Below are 23,458 nucleotides of genomic sequence, written 5' to 3' on the forward strand. Positions count from 1 at the left end.
CTCCGGTCCTGTTAGTGATTTTCGTGGTCAGGATGTCAAGGCACAAGGTAGGGGTAGGGAAGGGGGTCCAGTTTGGTGGCCTTATGATTACATGACAATATTTTGCAGATAAGGTGGTCCTGTTGGCTTCATCGGGCTGTGAACTCCCAGCATGCATTGGGACAGTTTGTGACCGAGTGTGAAGCACCAGGGGGTGAGGGTCAGCACCTCTACATCTAAGGCCATGGTCCTCAATAGGAATAGGGTGGACTGTCCTCTCCAAGGTCCTCCCTCAAGTTGGGGAGTCTCACTACCTGGGAGTCTTGTTTATGAGTGAAGGGAAAAGGGACGGTGACATCGACAGATGGATTGGGGTGGCGGGCGCAGTTGTCCCAGTCTGTGGTGGTGAAGGAGGAGCGGAGTGGAGTCAGAAGGTCAAGATCTCGACTTACCAGTTGGTCCGCGTCAATCCCATCACCTCCGGTCATGAGCTTTGGGTGGCGACAACAAGGACAAGATGGAGGGCACAGAGTGGCAGACACTGCAGGATGGCTGGACGAGAAGTGCCACCATCCATGAGGGGCTTGGAGTTGAGCCACTGACCCTCCACATCGAGGGGAGCCAATTGAGGTGGTCCGGTTATCTGTCTCCCATGAGCCTCCCTGTGTAGGTTTTACGGACACAAGACCACCCCTGGGCTCACTTGTAGGGTCTCATCTCCAAAATAGCCTGGGAAAGTTGGCAAGTGTGGCCGAGGAAAGGAACATGGGGGCTTCAGAGCTAAGACCGTTGTGCCCACCGAGCTGCCTTCAGATAAGCGGTGGATACGATGGACTCGCTAAGCGCTTCTGGACGGTGCCCGCAGAGGTTCCAGTGTGTCCTTCCTCACCGTTGTGACGTCCGCACTCCTCGCCTCTTCAACATTCACAGTGTTGGCATTTTGCTGTCACTTGTCTTCTGTCCCCTACGACACAGCAGGTGCCACCACCATCACGGCCACCACTCGCTCACTCGCCTCTCTGCAGGACTGAGCCCAAGATGGCTTCCTCCAGGGACACCGGTGTCTGCTCTACTCGAGGGATTTTTGTGAGGCGAGTCAAGCTGTCACCATAGCCACCTTGGATTCACGTCTAATGGTGACACATTAGGACACCGTGAGGGTGACCGGGCAGTGTGACCCCCTCTAATTACAATCAATGGGCACCCTCAGTGCACGGCTAGGGACAGAAGAAAGGTGGCAGCGGCTCACAAAAGAGATGCCCACAGCCTGGCAGAGCGACACCTTTCTAGAACACCCCTTTGTGAGGCAAACTTTAAAACAGGAACTCATAATTAAAAAAAATAAAAAGTATAAGCTTTCACCGGACCCTCCAAAAAGACCCCCCCCCCTTCTGATCAACTAACATACAAATACTAAAAAATGAGAAGGCGTGCGCTAAATAAGAACACGGGTGGGCAAAACAAACCCCAAGGAGACTGAATTAACAGGCTGCTCTGTCACTCGAGTTTTATTAAGTCACCGCTTTATTTTGACGGCATGTGTACTTTATTTTTATTTTTAAGTGTTAATTACGCCTTTTCATTTTCTTTCCTTTGTGTGTTGAGCCCAAGGAGGCGGGGCCTCTCAGTGCTAAAGCTGTGGTAATCGCCGACAACCAATAGAAAGAGCGGAGACCCTGCCATCCAGTGCAGGGTCACCATGTCACACGTACAGAGTCCGGGGACACCCATGTGCCAATCAACACACAGCACGCTGCCACCACCCTGTGACAAGTGACAAAAACCGCCTGACCTCAAAACCGAGGCCTTCTGGGGAACTTCACCTTTACCGTATACAACTATTGGATAGTGCCTTTTATATAGCGCCTTTCATAATGCTCTCCCTTATATAGTGCCATCCACATGTTGCTGTTGGAGCAGCTCCCATCGTATCGGTCTGCCTGTTATATAGCGCCTGCCATATCACTCCATGTGTTATGTAGCACCTTTCACAGCTCTTTATCCTTCTATTATATAGTGCCTTTCACATCTGTCTATCACTGAGATCAAAGGCCCTCTATAATACACGGATCTGAATACCTAATGTAACAAATATAAAGAGTGTAAGGCAAATTGATCTCATGGTGCACTCTGTTACACATCTCTGAAGTACTTCCATATAGCGCCTTTCATATTGATCATATGTGGCATGAATATCAATGGAGATATAAATATATTCATCTTCTTGTTTTAAAGTGTCATCCCTCTCGGTCTATTATATCGTGCCCACCAGATCAACCCATCTGTCATATCACGTGGCCGACATGTTACACAGTTCCCGTCATATAGCGAGCGCCTTTATTACAGAGTGCCCTTCACGTCTGCCTGTTATATAGCGCCCTGATCTGTTTGTAACAGCGACTGACTTTCATGTCCAGGTCTGTGTTGTGTAACCGCCATGACATCCACCAGTCATCTCTCTGTTATCTTTGTTTGTTTGTCTAGGACAGCGAGCCAGACTGACAGGAAAGGCGCTATATTCAGTACATGTCTCTTGCTTATTCATTCAAGTTGACGCTTTGATTTTTTTTATTTTACTTTGCGCACTTGTGCTCTCATTTCTTGGCTTCTGCTTTTCAGATTTTGTCCTTTCTGAATGTGAAGTTGTGCCTTTGGTCCTCTCCTGGCTCAGATGCCCGCCTGTCGTTTCTTTCTTTTGTTTTGCTCTTTGGGCTGAGGTTTGGTTTCCCAGGACTTAGCGGGAGCCCCGAGGCCTCCGTTTGAGTGTTGTGCACTGTGCCCACCCACGGCGGCCCACCCAAACTAACAGCTTCTAGTTATTGAATGTAAGAGGAGTTGGGACCCTCAGGACATAACTGTGCACAGAGGGTCCCATAGGGACTTGAACTAAAGACCCAGGCAGCACTATCCATGTTATCGCCTGTTGAAAAAAAAAAATCAAAGTTCCCCCCCCCCCCGCCCAGCTCAGGGGGTCTGCTGCCTCTGACAGGCTTGACATCTCTGAGCTATTCAGCTTCACATGGGCACCGGACTGCAGCTGATCAGGGTCCGCAGGGGCCACTGCTGCTCCTGATCGAGTGGCAGTGGTTAGGATTAGGGTTAGGGTTAGGGGGGGCGACATACCAATAGTGTTTTCAATGTCTGTACTGAGTGCATCTTGTTTCCATCGTCCCGCTTGCTGTTTATAATGTGTGCGTCAGTGAATGTCGCCCCCCATAAATACAGGGGGACGGATGAGGAAGCGAGATCGCAGCCCCAAGATGCAAAGCGCCTGTTTACAATCAATCAATCACAGCCGGCTGATTACTATAGCAACAATCAGGAGGGAACAGAGGAGGGGAAGGAGAAAGACGGAGATTACATCTTCACGACAACGAGCCAACTTTACCTGCTGTTTTCCACATCGTGCTTTGGATAATCGGTTTGTTTTTCATTCCGCCGGACTTATTTCAGTTCAATCATCGGCAGAGACCCCAGGGTTGGACTGCATTATCCACCGCACGCCGAGGATTCGCGGTGAGGTCGTTCCATTTTTTCCGGGAAATTCAAAGACACAACTTATCTGTTGGCCAGTCATCCGCATTCAGGACAGTTGTCCACTCGGACTCAAGTTCACCAGCATTGGCATTTTCTGTATTCATTCATCGTTATTTGTGTCTGTTATGTTACTGTATCTATGGTGCTGTCACGTTGTCGCTTTGGTGGTGGTTTATACACATCTATACATGTGTGTATATTTACTTATTTTCTACGTGTGAAATTGGCATTTTTTGTTATTTTTCACTTCATATATTTATCCACCTATTTTTCCATATCTGCTTTTGTTTGAACCGTCGATTGTGGGGAAAATTTTATTAGTTAGAGGTACGGCTTGGCATTTTTAGATTAGCCTCAGTGATTTATTCAGGCCACAGGTCTTGGAAGTGTAGCTGCCAGCTGGGTAAGGGGTCGGCTGTGACAACGGGAAGAGCCAGAGCGATGGCACCTCATCCGTCTGTGCGCCACACCTCATTAGTCGGCAAATTTATGAATGGAGTCGTGTGAAAAGATGGCTGAGCCCAGCAGGCAGAGCACCCCGGGCAGCCGAGACCAGAAAAGGAAAGGGCCCAGCCATACACGGCAAAGGCGCTATATAATAGACAGATAGATAGATAGGAGAGGTGCTATATAAGCGATATGAACAGCACTATGTAAAACAGCTCATGGAAACTGACATGATTGGTGGAAGGGCGCCATACGATAGGTGGAGAGACACACGACATAGTCCATATGAAAGGCACTATATAACAGACAGATTCATGATTTGGAAAGGCGCTGCACAGAAGGGAGATGACGAGCAGTATCATATCACAGACTGATAGGTCTGAAAGGCGCTATATAATATATGGACACACAGCTGGTATGACCTACTCTAACAATAACAGATCAGGAAAGACAGAATATGCTGAAAGGCACTATATAAATGAGTGACAGATATTGAAGGCACAATAGAACGGATAACAGATTTGAAGGTCACTATACCATATACAGACAAATAGGAGGGCCAGTATGCAGAAGGTCATAAAAGGCGCTATAAAGCAGAACACCAGATGGAAACAGCAATATATACAGTAATACAGAGATTAAGAAATGCTTTATATAATTCCTACACATGGGGGCGCTATATAAAGAAAGGAAAGCACCATAGATATGAAAGTTAGCACACAACAGATACAAAGATAGCAACCTCAGCAAATAATAAGCTTGAAAGATGAAGAAAGGCGCTATATATAGACTTACAGATAATGAGGTTAGTATATAACAGATAGGAATGGAAATTGGTACATAATACAGGGATTAGGAAAGGCACCATATAGTAGTTTGAGAAAAATAATCTAAGGCTTTATTAAAGATAAACAGATATAAAGAAAGGCCTGATATATAAATGAAAGGCACTAGATAATAATTGCATAACTAATGTAAGATGCTATAACAGAGTGATTGACAGACACAGTATACTGGTCACCATGAGGGACAGATGATGAAAGGCGCCATATAAAAGTCTGGTATTGCAAGTCACCATAGAACCGACTGATATGAAGTGCGCTCTACAGTACAAGAGACAGGAAGGTAAAGCAGTCGACCGACTGATAGGAAAGGCCGAATGCACCGGATAACGAAAGGCACTTTATAAAAGCTTGACTGATAACGCAAGGCACTATATAATAGACAGTACCCCATGAGACAAGCCATGAATTTTCACGCCTTTTCCTCCTCATTGCCATTCCCTGAATGTCACTATCATCGGTACCTGTGACTGCCATGACCTTATAAACACCACATGAGGTGGCAAGGCCCACTGCCAACACTGCCGCCTTTACTTCTGGCCCTCCGTGCTGACAGCTCTTTGCCAAAGTCTTTTCTTTCCAGAGTTTTCCATTTGCATAACAAAGTCAAACTTGGAGTGCCGGCGAGATACAATGAGCTCAGTTACATAAGAATACCAGCGTGAAGCCGTCTGTGCCCGTCTCATCCGCACTCCTCATGGGGTGGGGGTGGGGGGGTCTCGACTTTCCCAATGGCGTGCACAGATCCGCAGGCGTTGGTTAAATCACTCGTCTCCTGCACATCCATCTATTTACCCACCAAACGCCCACACGCTGATCCCCGACAGGCCTGCTATGCCCAAATTCAAATAGCACAAAAAAAAAAATTGGCATAGCAGCCCACCTGGGAGTGGCACTCAGCTCTGCTGGAGAAGACGAAGGCAGTCAAAGCTCCGGAACATTCGGATGCGGCAGGTGACTCCTTTACCTTCCACAGAGGTGTGGACCTTCATTATCAAGCAAGGAATGTTTAGGGGAGAAAACGGGCAACTTGAAGTGTCACTTTGGAGCCACTCGACGCAAAATGACAAATATGCGAGTCACTGGTGCGTTGATTTCATGTCAATGAGGTGAGGGTTTGCTGTCCTTAGTCCTGAAGCCCACCCTGTGGCCCTGAACTGTCTGAGTGACTCGTCCTGAGATCAGGCGCTCCGCACGCTCCGCACTCTCCGCTGTCCATGGTGCTGAAATCTGCCGCTCGCTCCGCTAAGCTCTTTCTCTAACACTGGGGTCTCCAACCTTTGAACCCCCACGGAGAGCTCCTTTTACAAAATGAAAATGGCCGACAGCTCCTCGTGTGTTCTAACGTTTCTTCTCATAACTTATTTCCACCCAAACAAACAGAATAAGCTTGTTTTGCCTGAACATTTACAGAATGTTGGTGTCCACAGCTCACATTTTGCATTAAAACATCACAAAAAAATGGTTGAGTTCACCTGCAAGTGCATTTTGTACGTCTGTCTGCATTTTCTAGTGGATCTCACACCATTGAATTAAAACAAAATGACGCAATTCCAAATCCACAGATCTGACTTCTTCTTTTGTCATTTTGTCACATGTCACCGTGTCACTTTATTCACAGGTCCAGTTGCACTTGTGATGTGTTTTTAGTCAGTCAGATGACTGGCACTGAGGTGTACGGTGGAGTGGAGCCCCCTTAGGTTCACTCTTCTGGAGTCATTTCAGTGTTCGTCTGTCAGTCGTGTTCTGAACTTTGATTTCATGACATTCACGTCAGACTCGCAGAGGTATGGAGACCCAAACAAAGCAGACATTTTCAGAGCAGCTTGGTGAAGATACTTCTAGTTATCAGACTCTACTGAGCTCCAGAAATGCTGTTGAGACTTTAACTGCACATCATTTATGGTTTACTAATACAGAATATAGAAAATCCAACGTCTGCCTGTATGTCTGTCTGCTTTTAACTACTTCACGGATTTAGATCTGTTTTTTTTTTTTTTTCTAGAATTTTCTTGAACATTCCAGTTGATTTTGCGACTTCTCTCATTTCGCTGTGTATCAGAGTTCGCTTGCGGTTTTGATTTACAGTCACAGTATGTCAGCCCTTTGGAATGATCTGGTTTACTGCATGAATTGTTCATAAAAGGTGATCTGATCTTCATCTAAGTCACAGGTTCTGATCTACACAATGAGTTTAAGCCAATGACACACAAAAAATTCTACTCTTTCATGTCTTTATTTTACAAACGCATTCAACGTTCACAGTGGGAGTGGAAAAAGTAAATGAACCTTGGGATTTCATAACTGGTTGACCCTCCTTTGGCAGCAAGGACCTCAACCAGGCGCCTCCTGTAACTGCAGATCAGACCTGCACATCGTGCCCCCCCGATATGAGCCCATTCTTCCCTGCAGAACTTCCTTAACTCTTCCATATTCTTTGGTGGTTTTCTGTGTGTGGCTCTCTCTCTTCAGGTCATTCAATAGGATGGAGATCTGGGCTCTGACTGGGCCACTCCAAAAGGTGGGCTTTGTTCTTCTGAAGCTATTGTTCTGTGGATTTGCTGCGATGTTTGGGCTCATTGTCTTGTTGCATCATCCAGCCTCTTCTGAGCTTAAGTTGACGGACAGACACCCTCACGTTATCCCGGAGAATTTGTTGATAAACTTGTGAATTCATTTTCCCCTCAATGATGGCAAGCTGTCCAGGGCCTGATGCAGCAAAGCAGGCCCAAATCCTGATGTTCCCTCCACCACCATACTTTACCGTAGGGATGATGTTTTGATGTTGATATGCGGTGCCAAATGAAGTTCTGCTTTTTCCTCCCAAAGAGCTCAAGTTGGGTTTCATCACTCCACCAGACATTTTCCCAGTCCCGTTGTGGAGTGTCCAAGTGCTCATTCAGCGGTGCTCATTTTTTGATAGCGGTGGCTTCTTTCTTGGTGTCCTGCCATGGACTCCTTTCTTGTTCGACGTGTTGTGTGTAGTTGACTCGTGAACAGAGATGTCAGCCAGTTCTGATGACTTCTTCAAGTCCTTTGCCGTCACGCGAGGGTTCTTCTTGACCTCATTGCTGACTTTACATTGTGCTCTTGGGGTCATCAACACCAAATGGTCTCCATTTATAGACAACCTGCCTAACGGGAGACTGATGAAGATCTCCGATCTTTGAGATGACTTTGTAACCCTTTCCAGCCGTATGTAGATGAACAATTCTCCATCGTAGCTCTTCAGACAGCTCTTTTGTGCGAGGCGTGATTCTCATCTGGATGTGCTTCTTGTCAAAAAGCTCAAACTTTATCGTGTTTTTGATCAATCAAACTCATTCTGGGCCGCACCTCTGAACTCGTCTCATTAAATGGACTCCAGGTGGGTGAAATTCTACTGCAATGAGCTTTTTAAAAAGTCTTTAGCTTAGGCTTCACTTACTTTTTCCAACCTTCAGTTTCACAGTTTGAATGATTTATTCAATATGGTCAACAATTCTGTGTATCTGTACTAATAAAAGGCAAAGCCCTCACTGAGTGACTGACTGGCTGACTGACTCACTGACTCATCACTAATTCTCCAACTTCCCGTGTAGGTAGAAGGCTGACATTTGGCAGCTCATTCCTTACAGCTTACTTACAAAAGTTAAGCAGGTTTCATTTTGAAATTCTACGCGTAACGGTCATAACTGGAACCTACTTACGTACATATATACAGCCATAGCCTGCAGCTCGGTCGCCATGTGAGGCGGAGTTCCATCCCTCATCGTCACGCCTCCCACGTAATTGAGTGCCTGCCCATTTAAGGCCGTCCGTCAGCAGCGATCCAATAGACACGCTGCTGCTAAATATTCGGGGATGAAGGGCTGTGCTTATGCAAATGAAGATGAGATGGTCAGGGATAGAAAAGTGTTTGGCACAAACTCAGCGAAAGTGCGAGAGAAACGTTTAAGTGCGGGTCTGAGCTTACATTAAATAACGGCGTGGACATCACAAGATCGCACGAGATAGCACAAGCACAGCGGAGAACCTTCGATTCTTGTACTCTGAGCGGCTCACGTGAACTGACTGTGAACGCAGTACGCAGACAACAAGCAAGACCTTCAAAGAGCGCGGAGACTTTCGATCACGTGAACGTGTCAGTAAAAAGTAGCGTCTCCTGCCCTGCAAAAATACTATAAAGGTCGAGCAGCGTGCCGGCCTTTGAGACGCTGACTGCGCTTCTGCCTTAAGTCAAAGTGAGCACTTTTGATTTTTTCATCCTCCCCCTGAGCTAAAGCCCAGACAAGTGCAAACACGGGACCCCTTTTCTACACCACGGCGAACTAATATTAAGGCGCTTCGCACTTTCTTTTGCACGAATACGATTATGAGGTCGTCAGCTCGGATTATGAAGACACGCACAGGAGTGGAGGACCGACAGTGTCATCGGGGCCGGTTAATGGCGGGGACGTCTCACCAGTCTACACAAGACCCACCGCGACTGTCCCCAAAAGCCGATCATACCGTCAGCGAATACATCTCTCTACACTATATAAAAGAAAAAGGCGACTTTCCTTTCTTTACACCTTTTTTCCTTTTATCCCAAACCAAAGCCTTTCTCTCTTAACACTGCAGAGGACACAAAACTAATTTTCTTTAAATGCCGGTAAGGCACATTACCAGAGGCACAAATTTGAATGTTCACATAGAAAATGTAATTTCTATACCACAGCCGTCATGTAGCGCCTTTCAAAAGGGATCTACTACCGAGAGATGATCCATATACATTTTAGCTGCTGTTAGTTACTTACCTGTTGTGTTACACAGTCTTTAAAATGTAGTTTACCTGAAACCACTCCAGTAGTGCTCAATGTACCTGTACTTCTTAAAACGTTAATGTTTTACTGTTTAATAACTTAGACTACATTTTATATTTTTTCCTTGCACTCAGTGAGAGAAGCCAATGGGTGATCAGTTATATATATATATGTAGATATGTATGTGTATGTATGTATATATGTGTGTGTGAATATGTTGATATGTATGTAAATGTGTATATGTATATATGTTTATGTGTGTGTATATATATCATGTTACGTTATTTTAAAAATGTTTCCTTTTCTTTTTCATAACTTCTTTAACACACTACTTCTCCGCTGCAAAGTGCTGGTATTCTGCTACTCTTTAGTTATAGGAGACTTTGTTTGTTCATTATTGGGACTGACATGAAAATACAACCAGGTTTTATATGGGAATTAGACAGAAATAGAGAGAATTTCTAGGGGTTCACATACTTTTTACTTTTACTGTAAATAGACAGATAGATATGAAAGGCACTATATGATAGACAGACAGACACAGATAGATAGATAGATAGATAGAAAGGCACTATATAATAGACAGACAGACAGACAGATAGATAAATAGACAGACAGACAGACAGATGTGAAAGGCACTATATGATAGACAGACAGACAGACAGACAGATAGATAAATAGACAGACAGACAGACAGATGTGAAAGGCACTATATGATAGACAGACAGACAGACAGATAGATAAATAGACAGACAGACAGACAGATGTGAAAGGCACTATATGACAGACAGGTAGAGTTTTGTTTCAGCCAAGGCTCCTCACCTGACTGGGGTTCACATACTTTTTACTTTCACTGTATTTGTGTGAATCCAAGAAACACGCAGCGGGCCTACTAACAAGTTGCGAAATGCCACCAACTGAACACCGTCGCCTGCTCCACTGTCACCTCCCTGCCATACAGTTGAAGTGGCCGCCATCACAACATGAGGGCTGAGGTAAGGGGCATGACGGCTGGAGCCCACTTCCTGCTGGTGCACTGGCACAAGGTCTGGACTTGAACCCCACCCGATGCACACACCCGACGCCCCGCAGGACCCTCGTCTTATCTGGAGACATTGAGACCACAGGTGCCTCACAAGACCAGGACACTGGCAGGTGGAAGGAGCTCTCCACCCAAAAAGTGATCCTTTTGTACTTTTTTGTGTGTTTGTAGCCAAGACCAAGAAAAAAATATAAATAAAAAAATAAACCTCAAGTTTTCATGGAAAGCGGAGGTCACAACATTTCTGATGCGAGTGGCCTGAATGGGGACTCAGACTGAACAGCAGCAAACAAAATCAAAATGTCCAAAGAAAACAAAAATCCAAATATCAGGTATCCAGTGGTCCACTCGGCCCGTCCCAAAAGTGTCCCTTTTGCTGAAATACTGTTAAATAAATAAACAGTTTCTATACGTCATACTTTTCATCTATTTGATCAATCCACGGTCATGGATGAGGCTGGAGCCTACCCAGCTGGCATAGGGTACAAGGCAGGAACAAACCATGGAACAGGATGGCAGACAAACAGAGAGTGAACACACAAACACTGGAAAGCCCCAGTCCCTTGCGGTTCATTGTGGTTTTTGGTGAGCTCTCCTGTGCCACTGCTTTGTTTTTTTTTTTCTGTGGTGGGATGGCGTTTTGCTTTTGGGATTGTGGTGGTGGGCAGTACTTGTGAGGCCGACGAGGCAAAGCCGGCGAGAGATGCCAAGGAAGCAGGTGGAAGGAAGGGGTCCTAACATGGTGTCATCCAGATAAGGACTGGGAACCCTGGGAGCTGTGCCCAGCAAGGAGGTGGCAGCTTCTGGTCTGTGGGTACTGGAGAGGTGGCGGATTAAGTGGGTCCCAATGAGGGAAAGAGCAGGAAGAAATGTGTCAATTTTACCTCCCCGTGTTGGCTTTTAACTGCTTGGACTACGAAGTTTGTCTTTTACCCTCCATGGCGGAGCCCAAGAGGTCATCCTGGAGTTTGAGTTGACGTGTTTACTGGAATGCACTGGCACTGCTTTGGCACTCGGGATAACACTTTGGTACCCCACTCTGGCTGACTGTGCCCTCACTACATGGCTCAGTCCCAGGTGTCAAGTTTGTGCCAGGCTGCTGGAGCCAACCCGGACCATCACAAACTCTGCTGATCGAACACAGCCAGGCCACTGACCCCTCACCATAAGAGTCACCACAGGAACACAAAAACCTGAGCACCTGGACTTGACAAAGAATTGCCGAAACATAACCAATGGGGGGTGGGGATATAGGGAAAAACGCCAAATCAGCGGCCCCACCTCCAAATGGAGAACATCTGAAATGCTCAACCTGCCAGAAGGACCCCAAACTGGTGACTCCATCAAGAAGAACATCCAAAGGACTGCAGTGAAGGTCTCCACACAGACGGATGGCCAGGACCGGGTGGAAGGACGGAGGGGGAGCCATTATTGGAGTCACTATCTCCCCCCGAGCTGCTAGAGGGTAGCCCTTCCCAGGGTTGCTACTGCACCACGGGTCCCTGCAGGGCATGCTGGGAGTTGTAGTGTGGAGCAGCCCTGTTGGGCTCTGCAGCTCCAGCTGAACTCTTAGAGGAGCGTCTTCTGCCAGACCCTGGAAGTGCAGCCGGAAGAAGGTCAAGAAACGCCTGAGGCTCTTCTGGGGGGCTTTATAAGAGGAGCCACTTCACCACCAGTCAGTGAGCGAGAGTCGGGAGAAGGTGGAGGAGCAAGCTTGTGAGGAGGAGGAGGAGGAGGAACGGAAGCGAAGAAGAGAGAGAGAGAAAGAAGAAGAAAAGGGCCGTGTGCTGTAGTGGTTCGTGTTGTGAAGTGGGGGGCAAAAGAAAAACGATACCCCACTGTGTTAATCTGGGGTCTCCGCCTATCTGTGTCGGGGTGCCATACGCCCCCGGTGGTCTGCAGAAGTGTTTTTTTTTTTTATTTAATATTTGCTCAAGGACGGACAGAAAGCTGTAAACCTGAAAAACAGGAATCGAGGGGAGAGGCGAAAGCCAAGAGTTCAGAAATGAAGCCAGAAAGACACCAAAGACTCAGAAACAAAATCAAATCACACAGCGCGTCCCACCTCGGGCACAACGCAAGGGAGGTACCTGCTTTCGCAGTCACACTGGTGGCACCACAGGTAGTGCCACCCCACATCACTCTAGCGGGCATCAAGGCTACTGCCAGGAGATGGAAGTGCCTGAGGGAGACTCGAATCACAAAGTCAGCCTCAGAATGAATTCTTTAGGAGTCAAGACCCCGTAATGGGGGCACGAGACAAATCTATAAAAGAAACCAATCCTGATATGCAGAAACTCCCGGGTGGTCTCACGACAAGCAAGTTTAAAGAAGACCATAGCGCCCCGAGCCTGGGAAAGGCGCTATATAAATAAAACGTCTTAACTCTTTGGATCACACCGAGCCTACAGAGTCTGGCACAATACAGAGTGAACACCAGACCTGCAGTAAAACATGGAGGGCCGGGGTGTCTTCAACTTGGGAATCCCATAAAAACGGCAAGCAAGACCCCCGGAGAAGAAGACGAGTCCGTCAGCCTTCAGGCCTGTAAAAGCAAAAGGGGCCAACAAAACAATCTGCACAAAATGAAAAGATTTATTTTACACAAAAATGCCACCTTGGCAGAAAAGAGCAGAAAAAGCCCAGAAGGAGATGCCACCTCCAAAAAGGGACCGTCCAGGGGCAAACAAGTCCCACTAGAGACAATTAAAGAAAGAGTTTAAAAAAAAAAAGGAACAAAGAGGTCAGAAAGCACAGCAATAATAGTAATAGTAATAATAATAATAATGAAGATACGGACCAAAAAGGCGCATACATGCAAGGCAATGTCTTCAGAACTGGCAGACAAAATCCAAAAAATGATCAAAAGGTCACAAAAATATCAAAAGAGAGCAAAAAACCTCGAGAGTGCTCACCACCAGCCCAGCGCATGCACAATGAACCGCAAAGAACCCCTGCTCTCTTTGGGTTGAGGACAGTTACCGTGACAACAGTGGACAGGTGGCCCCGCCTCCCACAGAAGACATGGAACACGGCAGAAAAACCATAGAAACAGAGAAAACAAAGGATCAAGAATATGAATTTAAGTATTTGAACCCGGGCTGAAGCCTTCTTAACAGCATCATAGGCCCCCCGGGCACAGTAGAGCACCGAGACCCCTGTTTTGATAGCAAAACAGAAAAATACATAGGCATCAAAAAAAAAAAAAAAACACGATGGCCCCCATGCTCGTGGACAAGTGCCCAGCGTGCCCATGTGTTAAGACGGCCCTGCCCTGGCTGAAGCATGACACGTGGTGGGGGGCTTTGGAAGACCTGCCATTACTGAAGGAAGTGGGAATCGAGCGCCTGGCCAGAATATTCTACAGGTGGATGTCCACTCGTCTGTCTGTGACCTGAAGGTGAAGCGGCACTGGGTTACTGGATGGCCATCACAGACTTCATAATAGAAAAGCCAGGGGTGGGTGGGCTGCCAGCTGGCCGCGGACCCTCGTGGACTCTGAGACTTGGACCTCTCGGATGATCTGAATCTCCACCGTTGTCAAGTGGCCATAGCTCTCCGATTAATTGACGGACACATGTTGTTGGTTTCCACTTATGTTTTGCCAGCTCCACTTGTTCCCTGTATGTCTTCACACATCCGCATTTCTGGGTCTGCCAGTTCTGAATTTATGAAGATCTGCACTCGCGTTTTAACGGTGAATTGTTCCTGCACTCTGTAAAGGGCGCTATACAAAATAAAAAAAGAAAGTCGTAATTGTAATTATGCAGCAGGACAAGGAGCCAAAGTGGCCAGCTGTGTGAAAAAATAATTGCCCCCTAAAGTTACAACGGTTGCTTGCCGCCCAACGCTTCCTGTAATCTTCTGTCACTCAATTCACGCATTGCCCAGTTTTTTTTTTTTCTTTAAATCAGAGACATCAGTCGACAACCGAAAGGCTCAGCAGTGCAGCGGCCAAGTCAAAGTCTGGACTTGAACCCACCGAGGGGACCGCTGATCAGAGGAAGCAATGAGTGGCAAGCCAAGTGCTGGAACGATAGGGGGCAATTACTTTTTCACACTGGATAACTGTTTCCTTGAATAAGGAAATTCGTGATGTAGAAGCTCCACCATGCTTTCCCTTTCTCTATTTTTGCACTCAGTTAGAGGTTAAGGCTGCGGGTTCAAATCTCACTACTGGCACTGAGCGGGACACTTCACCTGCCCGAGTGCTCCAATTGGAAAGGTAAAAGAAATGAGACCAGTTGTACCTCAAACGCTGCCGGGCGCTTTGGATAAAGACGTCAGCCGTGTAGGAATTCATTGAGGAGATTAGAAAGGGGGCAAACACTTTTTCACAGCACTGCATCATGGATATATTAGTATTATGATTAATATTATAACTACTCTTATGTTGTCCATGCAGACCCCCCGCATATAACCCATAAATACTCGTGTTGCGACCCCCCCCTACACTTCAGCACCTCTCTTTGGACAGCGCAGACTTTCAAACTTAATAGGGCGCGGAGTGGTGGTCTCGCCCGGGCTGGGCCTGTGACGTTTTAAAACCAATTAACTCGGACCACCAAAAGATTTTACCTGCGGGGATTCCCGATATGGTGTGTGTGTGTGTGTGTGTGGGGGTGTTTGGTTCGCAATTTATGGTGGGTAGTGAGCAGCGCATCCCCTTGAGGGAAATTGTGGCGCTGCCATTATCGTCCGGGTATCCGGATACTGCTGATGAAGGCAGGTACGTCTGCCCTGGCGCTTCAGAATCTGCCTGCCACACACACACAAGTCCCTGCAATGCCAGTAAACGCTGATGAATTATTGATGGACCCTCCAAAATGAATTACTGCAGGTCAGCACACGTGGCACCCCGTCCATTGCGTTTATCCTTTGGGATGGCGGACCTCCACTCTCCCGACACCGGAGACCACTTTATACATCACAGTTAGACCCCCCTGTCCACTTGAGTGGTCAAACCTCCTGGAGGCTGAAGGCTAAATTCAGACGACCCCCTCAATGATAAAAAAAAAAACCAAAATAATGAAAGGGAAAACCGCAATCGCCGCTCCCCTCGGATTCCTCTCAATCCCCGCTCCTAATTCTCAGTTAAGTTTCAAGTTAGAAATTCTCGACTTTCCAGGGGTCGGCGCTCCCGTTAATTGCAAAAGAAAAAGAAAAAAAAAAAGTTCGCGACCGGGCAAAACTTGGCACCATTGACTTGAACTACGGAATGCCAGCCTACCGCTCGGAACCCATCGCCCCGAAAAAAAGCGCAATGCGCACTGGAAGTGAAGCCGGCGTACCTTCGGTGGCATAGTTGTGGTCGCGAAGGAAGCTGCTGTTGATTTTGCGGGAGTCCGCGTCCTCCTCCATTGACTAGGCGGCGTGATCCTGCGGCGGTCAGAGCGCTCTCCATGATCCCCGGGTGGTCCTGTAGGGTGGCATGACTCTGTCTCTCTCTTCCCTCCGAGCCGTTGAATGCGCACGCCGAATGGACTGACGGAGACCGAGAGAGCCGCCGTGCGAGCAAATCCTGAAGGTTACACTGCGTCAGGATGTGTCCGGCGCTTCGCGGCGGCGGCTGCTGCTGCATTCCAGCCAGGCTCCTCCCGAACGACTGCGTCAGCGGCAGCGGCGCGCGCTGCTCCTCCCGTAATTAAGCTCACAGAGCCGCCCGCCTGCCCGCGTGCTCGCGTCTTCCGGCACATCGGCGTTTGCTGGTGCGCATGTGAGCTCGAGGAGGGCGGCTTCATTGCGCCAGTCAACTTCGGCTCTACGCACTCTGGACTGACCCGTCAGCTCCATTTTCGTTAGAATTTGGGCTTCAATTGGTATTCGTTAATAACGACCACAGCATAACATTTTAGACATGTAACTTATTTGTCGGGTGAGTGACGGCAGCGCTTCCCACCATTCTGGTCCCCTTAGCGTCTGGTATGGCCGCTGCTATCCATGGGTCACTGGCCCAGTTAAATCACAATGCCTTCGCTTATTGTCGCTCGCGGGTTTTTCTGGGCAGCCCGTACTGGTATCTCTGCATTGACACATTCGCCATTCGCCTTTCTTCTCACATTCCCATTTTACTTAGGAGAAGGTCCACCCAAAGACACTGACCAAACATCGCGGCCAGAATTCAGATTCGACCAAACCGAATCCATCCCGCAGTCACAAAGCGGAAGACACGTGGGCTTCACTTTACCGGGTTACGTCCTGCGCACCGACGGTCAGCAAAGTAACACCGGCATAAAACAACGGACAGCCTTGAAACTGGACAGGAAGGTCAAGAAAATGGACGGATGGATTATCGTGGACGAAAATCACAAGAAACGACAGCAGATGGTGAGACAGGAACAACAATGGAGAACTGGCACCGGACAGCTGGACCATCGATATTTTAATAATCCACCTTCCTCTTATATAGCGCCTTTCACGTCTCCCTACCAACATGTCTACTGTGAGGCGCCTTTCATATCGGGACGCTTACCTGCTCTCCTTTCTACTTCTCTAACCTCTCATAAGGTGTCTGTCCTGTTATGTGGCACCATTCGTGTTCATCAATTGACCTCCTTCTTATGCTGTGACTTTTTATTAATATTTATTTTATAATAAAGAATATTTTGCATCTACCTACATATCAATTATAAAGCCTCCTTCGTATTTATCTATCAAATATAGAGTGCCTTTCCGATCAACTTACCTACAGTACCTCGATATCTATTGCCTCCTCATATCTACCTATCCGTTTATCGGACTTTCTTATTGTTACACAATGGCTTCCTTTCTCCGATGGCGTTGTTCACATCTACCTGTGCTGCATGACCTTCTTATTATACATCTACTTGCCTGTCAGTCTGTTATAGAGCGCCTCACCTGTCTATCATGATGCACCTTTTCTACCGACCTGCCCACTAAACAGCACCTTCTTATCTATTGGATGGCGTCTCTGCCTATTAGAGCACACCCTTCTATTATTGAGCGTCTTCCCCATCCGTTATAAAACACCTTCCATATCGAATTATCTGTTAAAGTGCCTTCCAGTATGGATCTGTTATAAAGCACCTTCCCTATCCATTTAACTATTAAACAGGCTCTTCTATCTATAATGCCCTTCATTAATATCCATTCATCTATTATATAGTGCCTTTCACAGATAGAAAGGATACTTTATAACAGACTCGCCACATGACCTGTCAAACACAGAGAACACATTTTAAAATCTTCGATATCTCTTGCCTAACGTGCGCCTTCAGCTCCTGTCCTCGTGCGTCTCAACCTGTCCTGCTCGTCACTTCCTCTCTCGCTGGCGTCTCCATAAAGCCCGCTCCTCAGACACAGTCATTTCGAGGCACGCTGCTCACCTCCTGTCTGCTTTGTGACTACCACCAGTGATAGACGGACCCCCATTACCCACTGCTGTCACCTCATTTGTATTCTTGTTAATACGTCCAGTCTTTGAAGGTGACATTCGCGCTGCCTCTTTCAAACATGTCACCAAAGTCAGACTGAGCAGTGAGACTGCGTGGACAGACAAGACACACACACACACCTTACCATTTTATTATATAGTAGATTAATATGGACCTATTATGTAGCGCCTTTCACATCTATGTACCGGTTAAATAGCACCTTTCCTATGTATGTACCTGTTATATAGCGCCTTTAACCTGTATTAGAAAGCACTTTTCCTGCTTCTGCACTTACACCTCCCTTCTATACACTACCTTTCGATTGACTAAACTGCAGCTCTCACATCTGTCCGCATGTTTCACGGCACCTTCCCTATCTGTCTACCTACCTACCGATTCTAAGGTGTCAATTCATCTACCTACCTGATAGGGTGACTTTCTATGTATCACACGACCACTTTCACATCTACCTACACATTCTATATATCCTGTTATATAGCGCCTTTCACATCTATCTGAGGGTCTTTTAATCTACTATACAGTACCTTACCCGTCTATTCCTGTCTCGTATCCTCCAGCTCTCACAATTCTCCACCTGTTTTTCGTTTATCTATCCATCCATTATATAGCGCCTTTTCTCTGCCCCCCCTTTCATTATACAGTGCCAGCCAATCAATCAGATGGCCCCTTTCACACCTGCCTCCCTATTACATGCGGCTTTTCCCATTACATGGCACCCTGCGATTGAGCCCCTTTTCCCAGCCCCTAGATGACGATGTCCAACTGCAGGTGCCGACAGGTGACGACGCCCACTCTGGTGACACAGGCAGGCAGCAGCTGCAATTTGAACTGTCATCTTTGTGTCTGCCCCATCACGACGGGTGGAAGGGTTGGCAGCACATCGGCTGCAATGTCACCCTCAGTGGAGCAGATGACGCTCAGTGCGGAGACCTGGCAGGGACCCGCAGTGTGACAGTGATAAGGAGCTCGGTGCCAGCTCTCTGCAGGTCTGGTAACCTAAAACCTGGCGTTTGAATCTTATATGGGCCACGAGTGGCAGCCGGCAGAGGAGGATCAGGAGCGGGGGGGCTTGACAATGAGACACATTCTAGGTGACTTAATGGACTTGGCCGTCATCGCTGATACGTCGTTCTTGATCAGCCAGCCATGCTTATTGGTCAGTGCCAGCTAAGATACCCAGCACCGAAGACCTGCAATGTGGCCAAGGAGTTGAGAGCACAAGGGCTGAGGAGGTCACTTTGGCCTACTGGCCCCCAATATAAAAAAACAAAAAGTGGAGTGTAGGTGGGCTGCTGTGAACCAACACAGCTTGGGCTCATCACTGAAAGGCACTATATAAAGTACAGCAGCTGAGCAGCCCCACTGGCACCTCGTCGCACACTGCGTTAACACCAACTGCACACCCCCAGAGAAACAAGCGAGACCAGCAAGGTGGGGACCTTCACAAAGTCCCAGAGCCGCACTGGCGGAGGGCGGATGTCTCTCAGTCACTTTCAATGGAGAATAAAGACACAGCTCTGCTCCCTCAACTGGAAATGGCCATCGTTACGGTGTTTCCACCATGGAGTCTCCTCAGCCGTCTGTGCCGGCCGCCTCCGAGCGCCCCCTAGTGTCTGCCGACGGTGACGTCTACAGGGCTGGGGATTCTGAAACCTTTATATAGTGCCTTTCATTTTAGAAGCGATCTCAGATATAAAAGGCAGATGTGAAAGCACCACAGTGCCGACGTATTTCAGGTTAAAAGGCTGATGGTTCGAGCTCAGGTACTTCAGCTTACGGATGTCGGCACCGGAGAGCGCAGCGTGCGGGTCAGTGAAGTCAGAATTTCACTGGACTCTGTGCACACAACAATAAGGAGGACCCTATAGCACTACGCTATAGTGCCTTTCACATCCATCTGTTATATAACGCCTTTCACATCTATTATATAGTGCCTATTACGTCTATTATATAGCACCTTTCACATCCATTATATAGTGCCTACTACATTATATAACGCCTTTCACATCTATTATATAGTGCCTATTACATTATATAGCGCCTTTCACATGTATTATATAGTGCCAATTACGTCTATTATATAGCGCCTTTCACATCTATTATATAGTGCCAATTATGTCTATTATATAGCGCCTTTCACATCTATTATATAGCGCCTACTACATCTATCTATTATATAGTGCCTATTACGTCTATTTATTATATAGCGCCTTTCACATGTATTATATAGTGCCTACTACATCTATTATATAGCGCCTTTCACATCTATTAATTATAGTGTCAGAGATGTGTGTCAAAATAACCAACAAAAGCAAGTCAGAACATAACTGGACTCTGCACACGTGAGAATAAGGACCCTATACAACTATAACATTACATCTTTCTTATCTATGTATCATCATATAGTGCCTTTCAGATCTATCCATCGATCATTAATCACGGCGATGGAGGGGGCGATATTTTGTGTGATGATCAGCAAACACTGTAAGAATGTCACTGGAATTTGCACAGGTAACAATAAGGACACAATATCACTATAATACAGCACCTTTCCCATCTGTCTAATAGGTAGATCTGAAAGGCGCTATATATCATTAGCTTGGTGATAGAGGGGGGGGGGGGTGTGTGTTGCATGACGATCTGCAAAAGCAAGTCAGACTTTAAGTGGACTCTGCTCATGTGACAATAAGGACCCTCTAACATAATAAGATGGCATCTTTGACATCTGTTGATTATATAGTGCCTTTCAGGATATATCTACCCTTCATTAAGCATGGCGTCAGAGAGGAACCTTGTGTTGCATGATGACTAGTGAATGAAAGAATACTACTGTACTCGTGACAATATGAATCCTATAAAACCATAGTATAGCATCTTCCTCGTGTATTGATTATATAGTGCCTTTCAGGACCTATCAATCATTAATCACAGTGACATTGAGGGGCAATGAGTGGCCTGATGATCAACAAAAGCAAATACGAATTTCACTGGCTTCTGTACACGTGACCATAAGGACCCTATATGACCATAACATAGCATCAATGACATCTACTGATTATATAGTGCCTTTCAGATCTCTCACATGGTGACCAAGGGGGCGATGCATGGCATGATGATTAGCACAAGAAATGTCAGGATGTGAACTTTGACCTAGAAGACCTTCATTAAGCCCACCGTGAGTCGAAGTTGTAAAACAATACAACACATCAAGAAGTGCCAGCCTGGTGAGCTGTGAGCATTTGTCTTGGCGCTACAGTGATGCCATCAGGGACCCGAGTCATTACTTATGTGTCACAATTCCATTAAAGGTACAATTAAAAATATAAAAGTCTTGTAGTCTGAGCCGAGTATAATGAGCTCCAAGATGTCCCCAAGGGTCAACCTGTCATTCATAGAAGTACTCCGACCCTTCATCTTTGTAGAAGGCAGAAATTGTAGACTTCAGGTCTTCTTGGCAAGTCTCTACAAGCTTGGCACACCTGGATTTGGGCAGTGGACTCCACTCTTCATGGCAGATGCTGCCCATCCAATCTAACAGACCTTTGGGGATCTGTCAATGGCCACCATCAGGTCTGTCCACACACGTTCTATGGGTTCACTCAAGGACAGACAGAGAGTCAGCCAGGTCACTGAACTGTCACCTCAGTCGGCGGTGGCGTGCGCTCTGGAGTAAGCTCTCTTTATGGGCCAGTGAGGTTTGGCTGCATTCGTCCCACATTGTATTCTGACCTGTCTCCCGGTCTCCATATTAATGACGCTGTCACCAGCCTGCTTGACCTTATTAGGCAGGTGACAAATCTCCGTCAGACATTTTGTTTAAAGTTCTACCCTCAAAGTTCAATTTCTATCTCATTTTCCTGATGAGCTCACAAAGGCCTTAAAGTGCCATTTGGTAGACGCCCAGCACGAGTTACCTGCTCCACCACAGACGCCTGATTGATGGAGAGCTGCTGAGAGCTGGTGGTCCACCTGACGGGTCCTCCCCTCTCAGTTAAAGACTTCTGACGCTTCATGACCACTGGGCTCATGGCCGCCTCCCTTGATTGGTCCACCAGCATGGTCCAGGCAGAACCCTACAGGTTCTTGAGGCCACTCGACCCTGATCTGTGCCTCACCATATTTGGTCCCAGGGGCTCTCCAGAAAGTTTCTTGAACTTCATGGTTTGGTCCTTCTATACACAGTCACACCCGGGCCAGCCTCTCAGTCGGACACTGGTGGTCTCCAGTCAAGTTCTGGAAACATCTCAAGGTGGAATTAAAGCACAATGTGGAGGGCCGCAGGAAAGGATCTGAAAACTTCTAGGCATACATGAGAGCTTCCAGGCAGTGGGGTGTACTGGTTAAGGCCTTGGGTTTCAAACCCTGAGGTTGTGGGTTCAAATCCCACTACTGACACCACTGTGTGACCTTAAGCAAGTCACCTGACCTGCCTGTGCCCCAATTGGGGAAAAGAAAATGGGACCACCTGGATCAGAAACGTCGTAAGTTGCTCTGGATAAAGGCGTTGGCCAAATATGTAAATCCAGTTTTTCATTTTATCATAAATTTGCATAAATTTCTGAGGATACGTCGTCACTTTGTCATGAAGGGGTATTGAGTGCAGATGGATGGGCACAAATGACGAACAAGTCAAGGGGTCTCAATGCCGTGTCAGGCCCCTCCCTGTAAGCGAGGGTGCAGCACAGAACTCTGGGGCCTGAACATAAGCGGACCCTGTGGGACCCTTCCTCTCAGCCGATGACCGTCACATGTCCTTTTCACTGCAGGCTTTGAGTGGACCCTGGGTAATTATTAAATGATCACAAGTCCTCAGTATTCACATTACACTCAGCTGCACACCACAAGTCCTCTGTAAGGCTCCGGACGTGCTCTCCATCACGGGTTGTCACGGAGACCCTGACTCGCCATCAGGCACGTCCTTCTGGAATGTTCCGTTTCATAAATGTAAGCTGCAAGTCATCACAGCTCCTCCACAACTAACAATGGATGCCATTTCTTCAGCACTTGAAATGAACCCCCCTGCCTATAAAGTCACTGCGGCCCCCCACAGGCGTGTCCGAACTCTGTTTTTTAAATCCCCTGACGCTGTTAACTGCCATTAACGAGTGTGACGTGATAATATAAGGCCCCTGTGAACCAACGACTGAATTCGGATGCCCCCCGAGTGCAAAGTCATCGAGGATACCAACAGTGGAGTTCAGACACAGGCCGGGTGTGCCATCAGTAACAGAGTTCAGACACTAGGGGGGCGACGTTCTCTGGGATCCCACTGCCTCCACCCCAGGTTGTTACCTCTGATAAGGACCACGCGAGTTCGGAGGTCAGGCTGATCTTCTCACCGATGATGGCGCTGAGCTTCAGGCCAATTAGAACCTGCAAGGGAGTTTCACTGTAACTGCGCACACGTAACAA

General features: G+C 47.2%; 1 protein-coding gene across 3 annotated transcripts in view; it reads right to left on the reverse strand.

The window, feature by feature from the left end:
* Nucleotides 1–23,458, reverse strand: part of LOC120543019 (serine/threonine-protein phosphatase 2A 55 kDa regulatory subunit B beta isoform) — a 198,856-nt gene that overhangs the window by 53,388 nt on the left and 122,010 nt on the right. The window contains exon 1 of one of the 3 annotated variants that reach the window (XM_039775837.1): nt 15,923–16,238. The exons of the other annotated variants lie outside the window; for them this stretch is intronic. Within the exon in view, the coding sequence (XP_039631771.1) occupies nt 15,923–15,992 (70 nt within the window). The 5' untranslated portion in view covers nt 15,993–16,238. Of the gene's footprint in view, nt 1–15,922; nt 16,239–23,458 lie in introns of those variants that run through there. 3 annotated transcript variants of the gene reach the window in all.

The sequence above is a fragment of the Polypterus senegalus genome, chromosome 13, assembly GCF_016835505.1.
Source record: "Polypterus senegalus isolate Bchr_013 chromosome 13, ASM1683550v1, whole genome shotgun sequence".
Taxonomy (NCBI): domain Eukaryota; kingdom Metazoa; phylum Chordata; class Cladistia; order Polypteriformes; family Polypteridae; genus Polypterus; species Polypterus senegalus.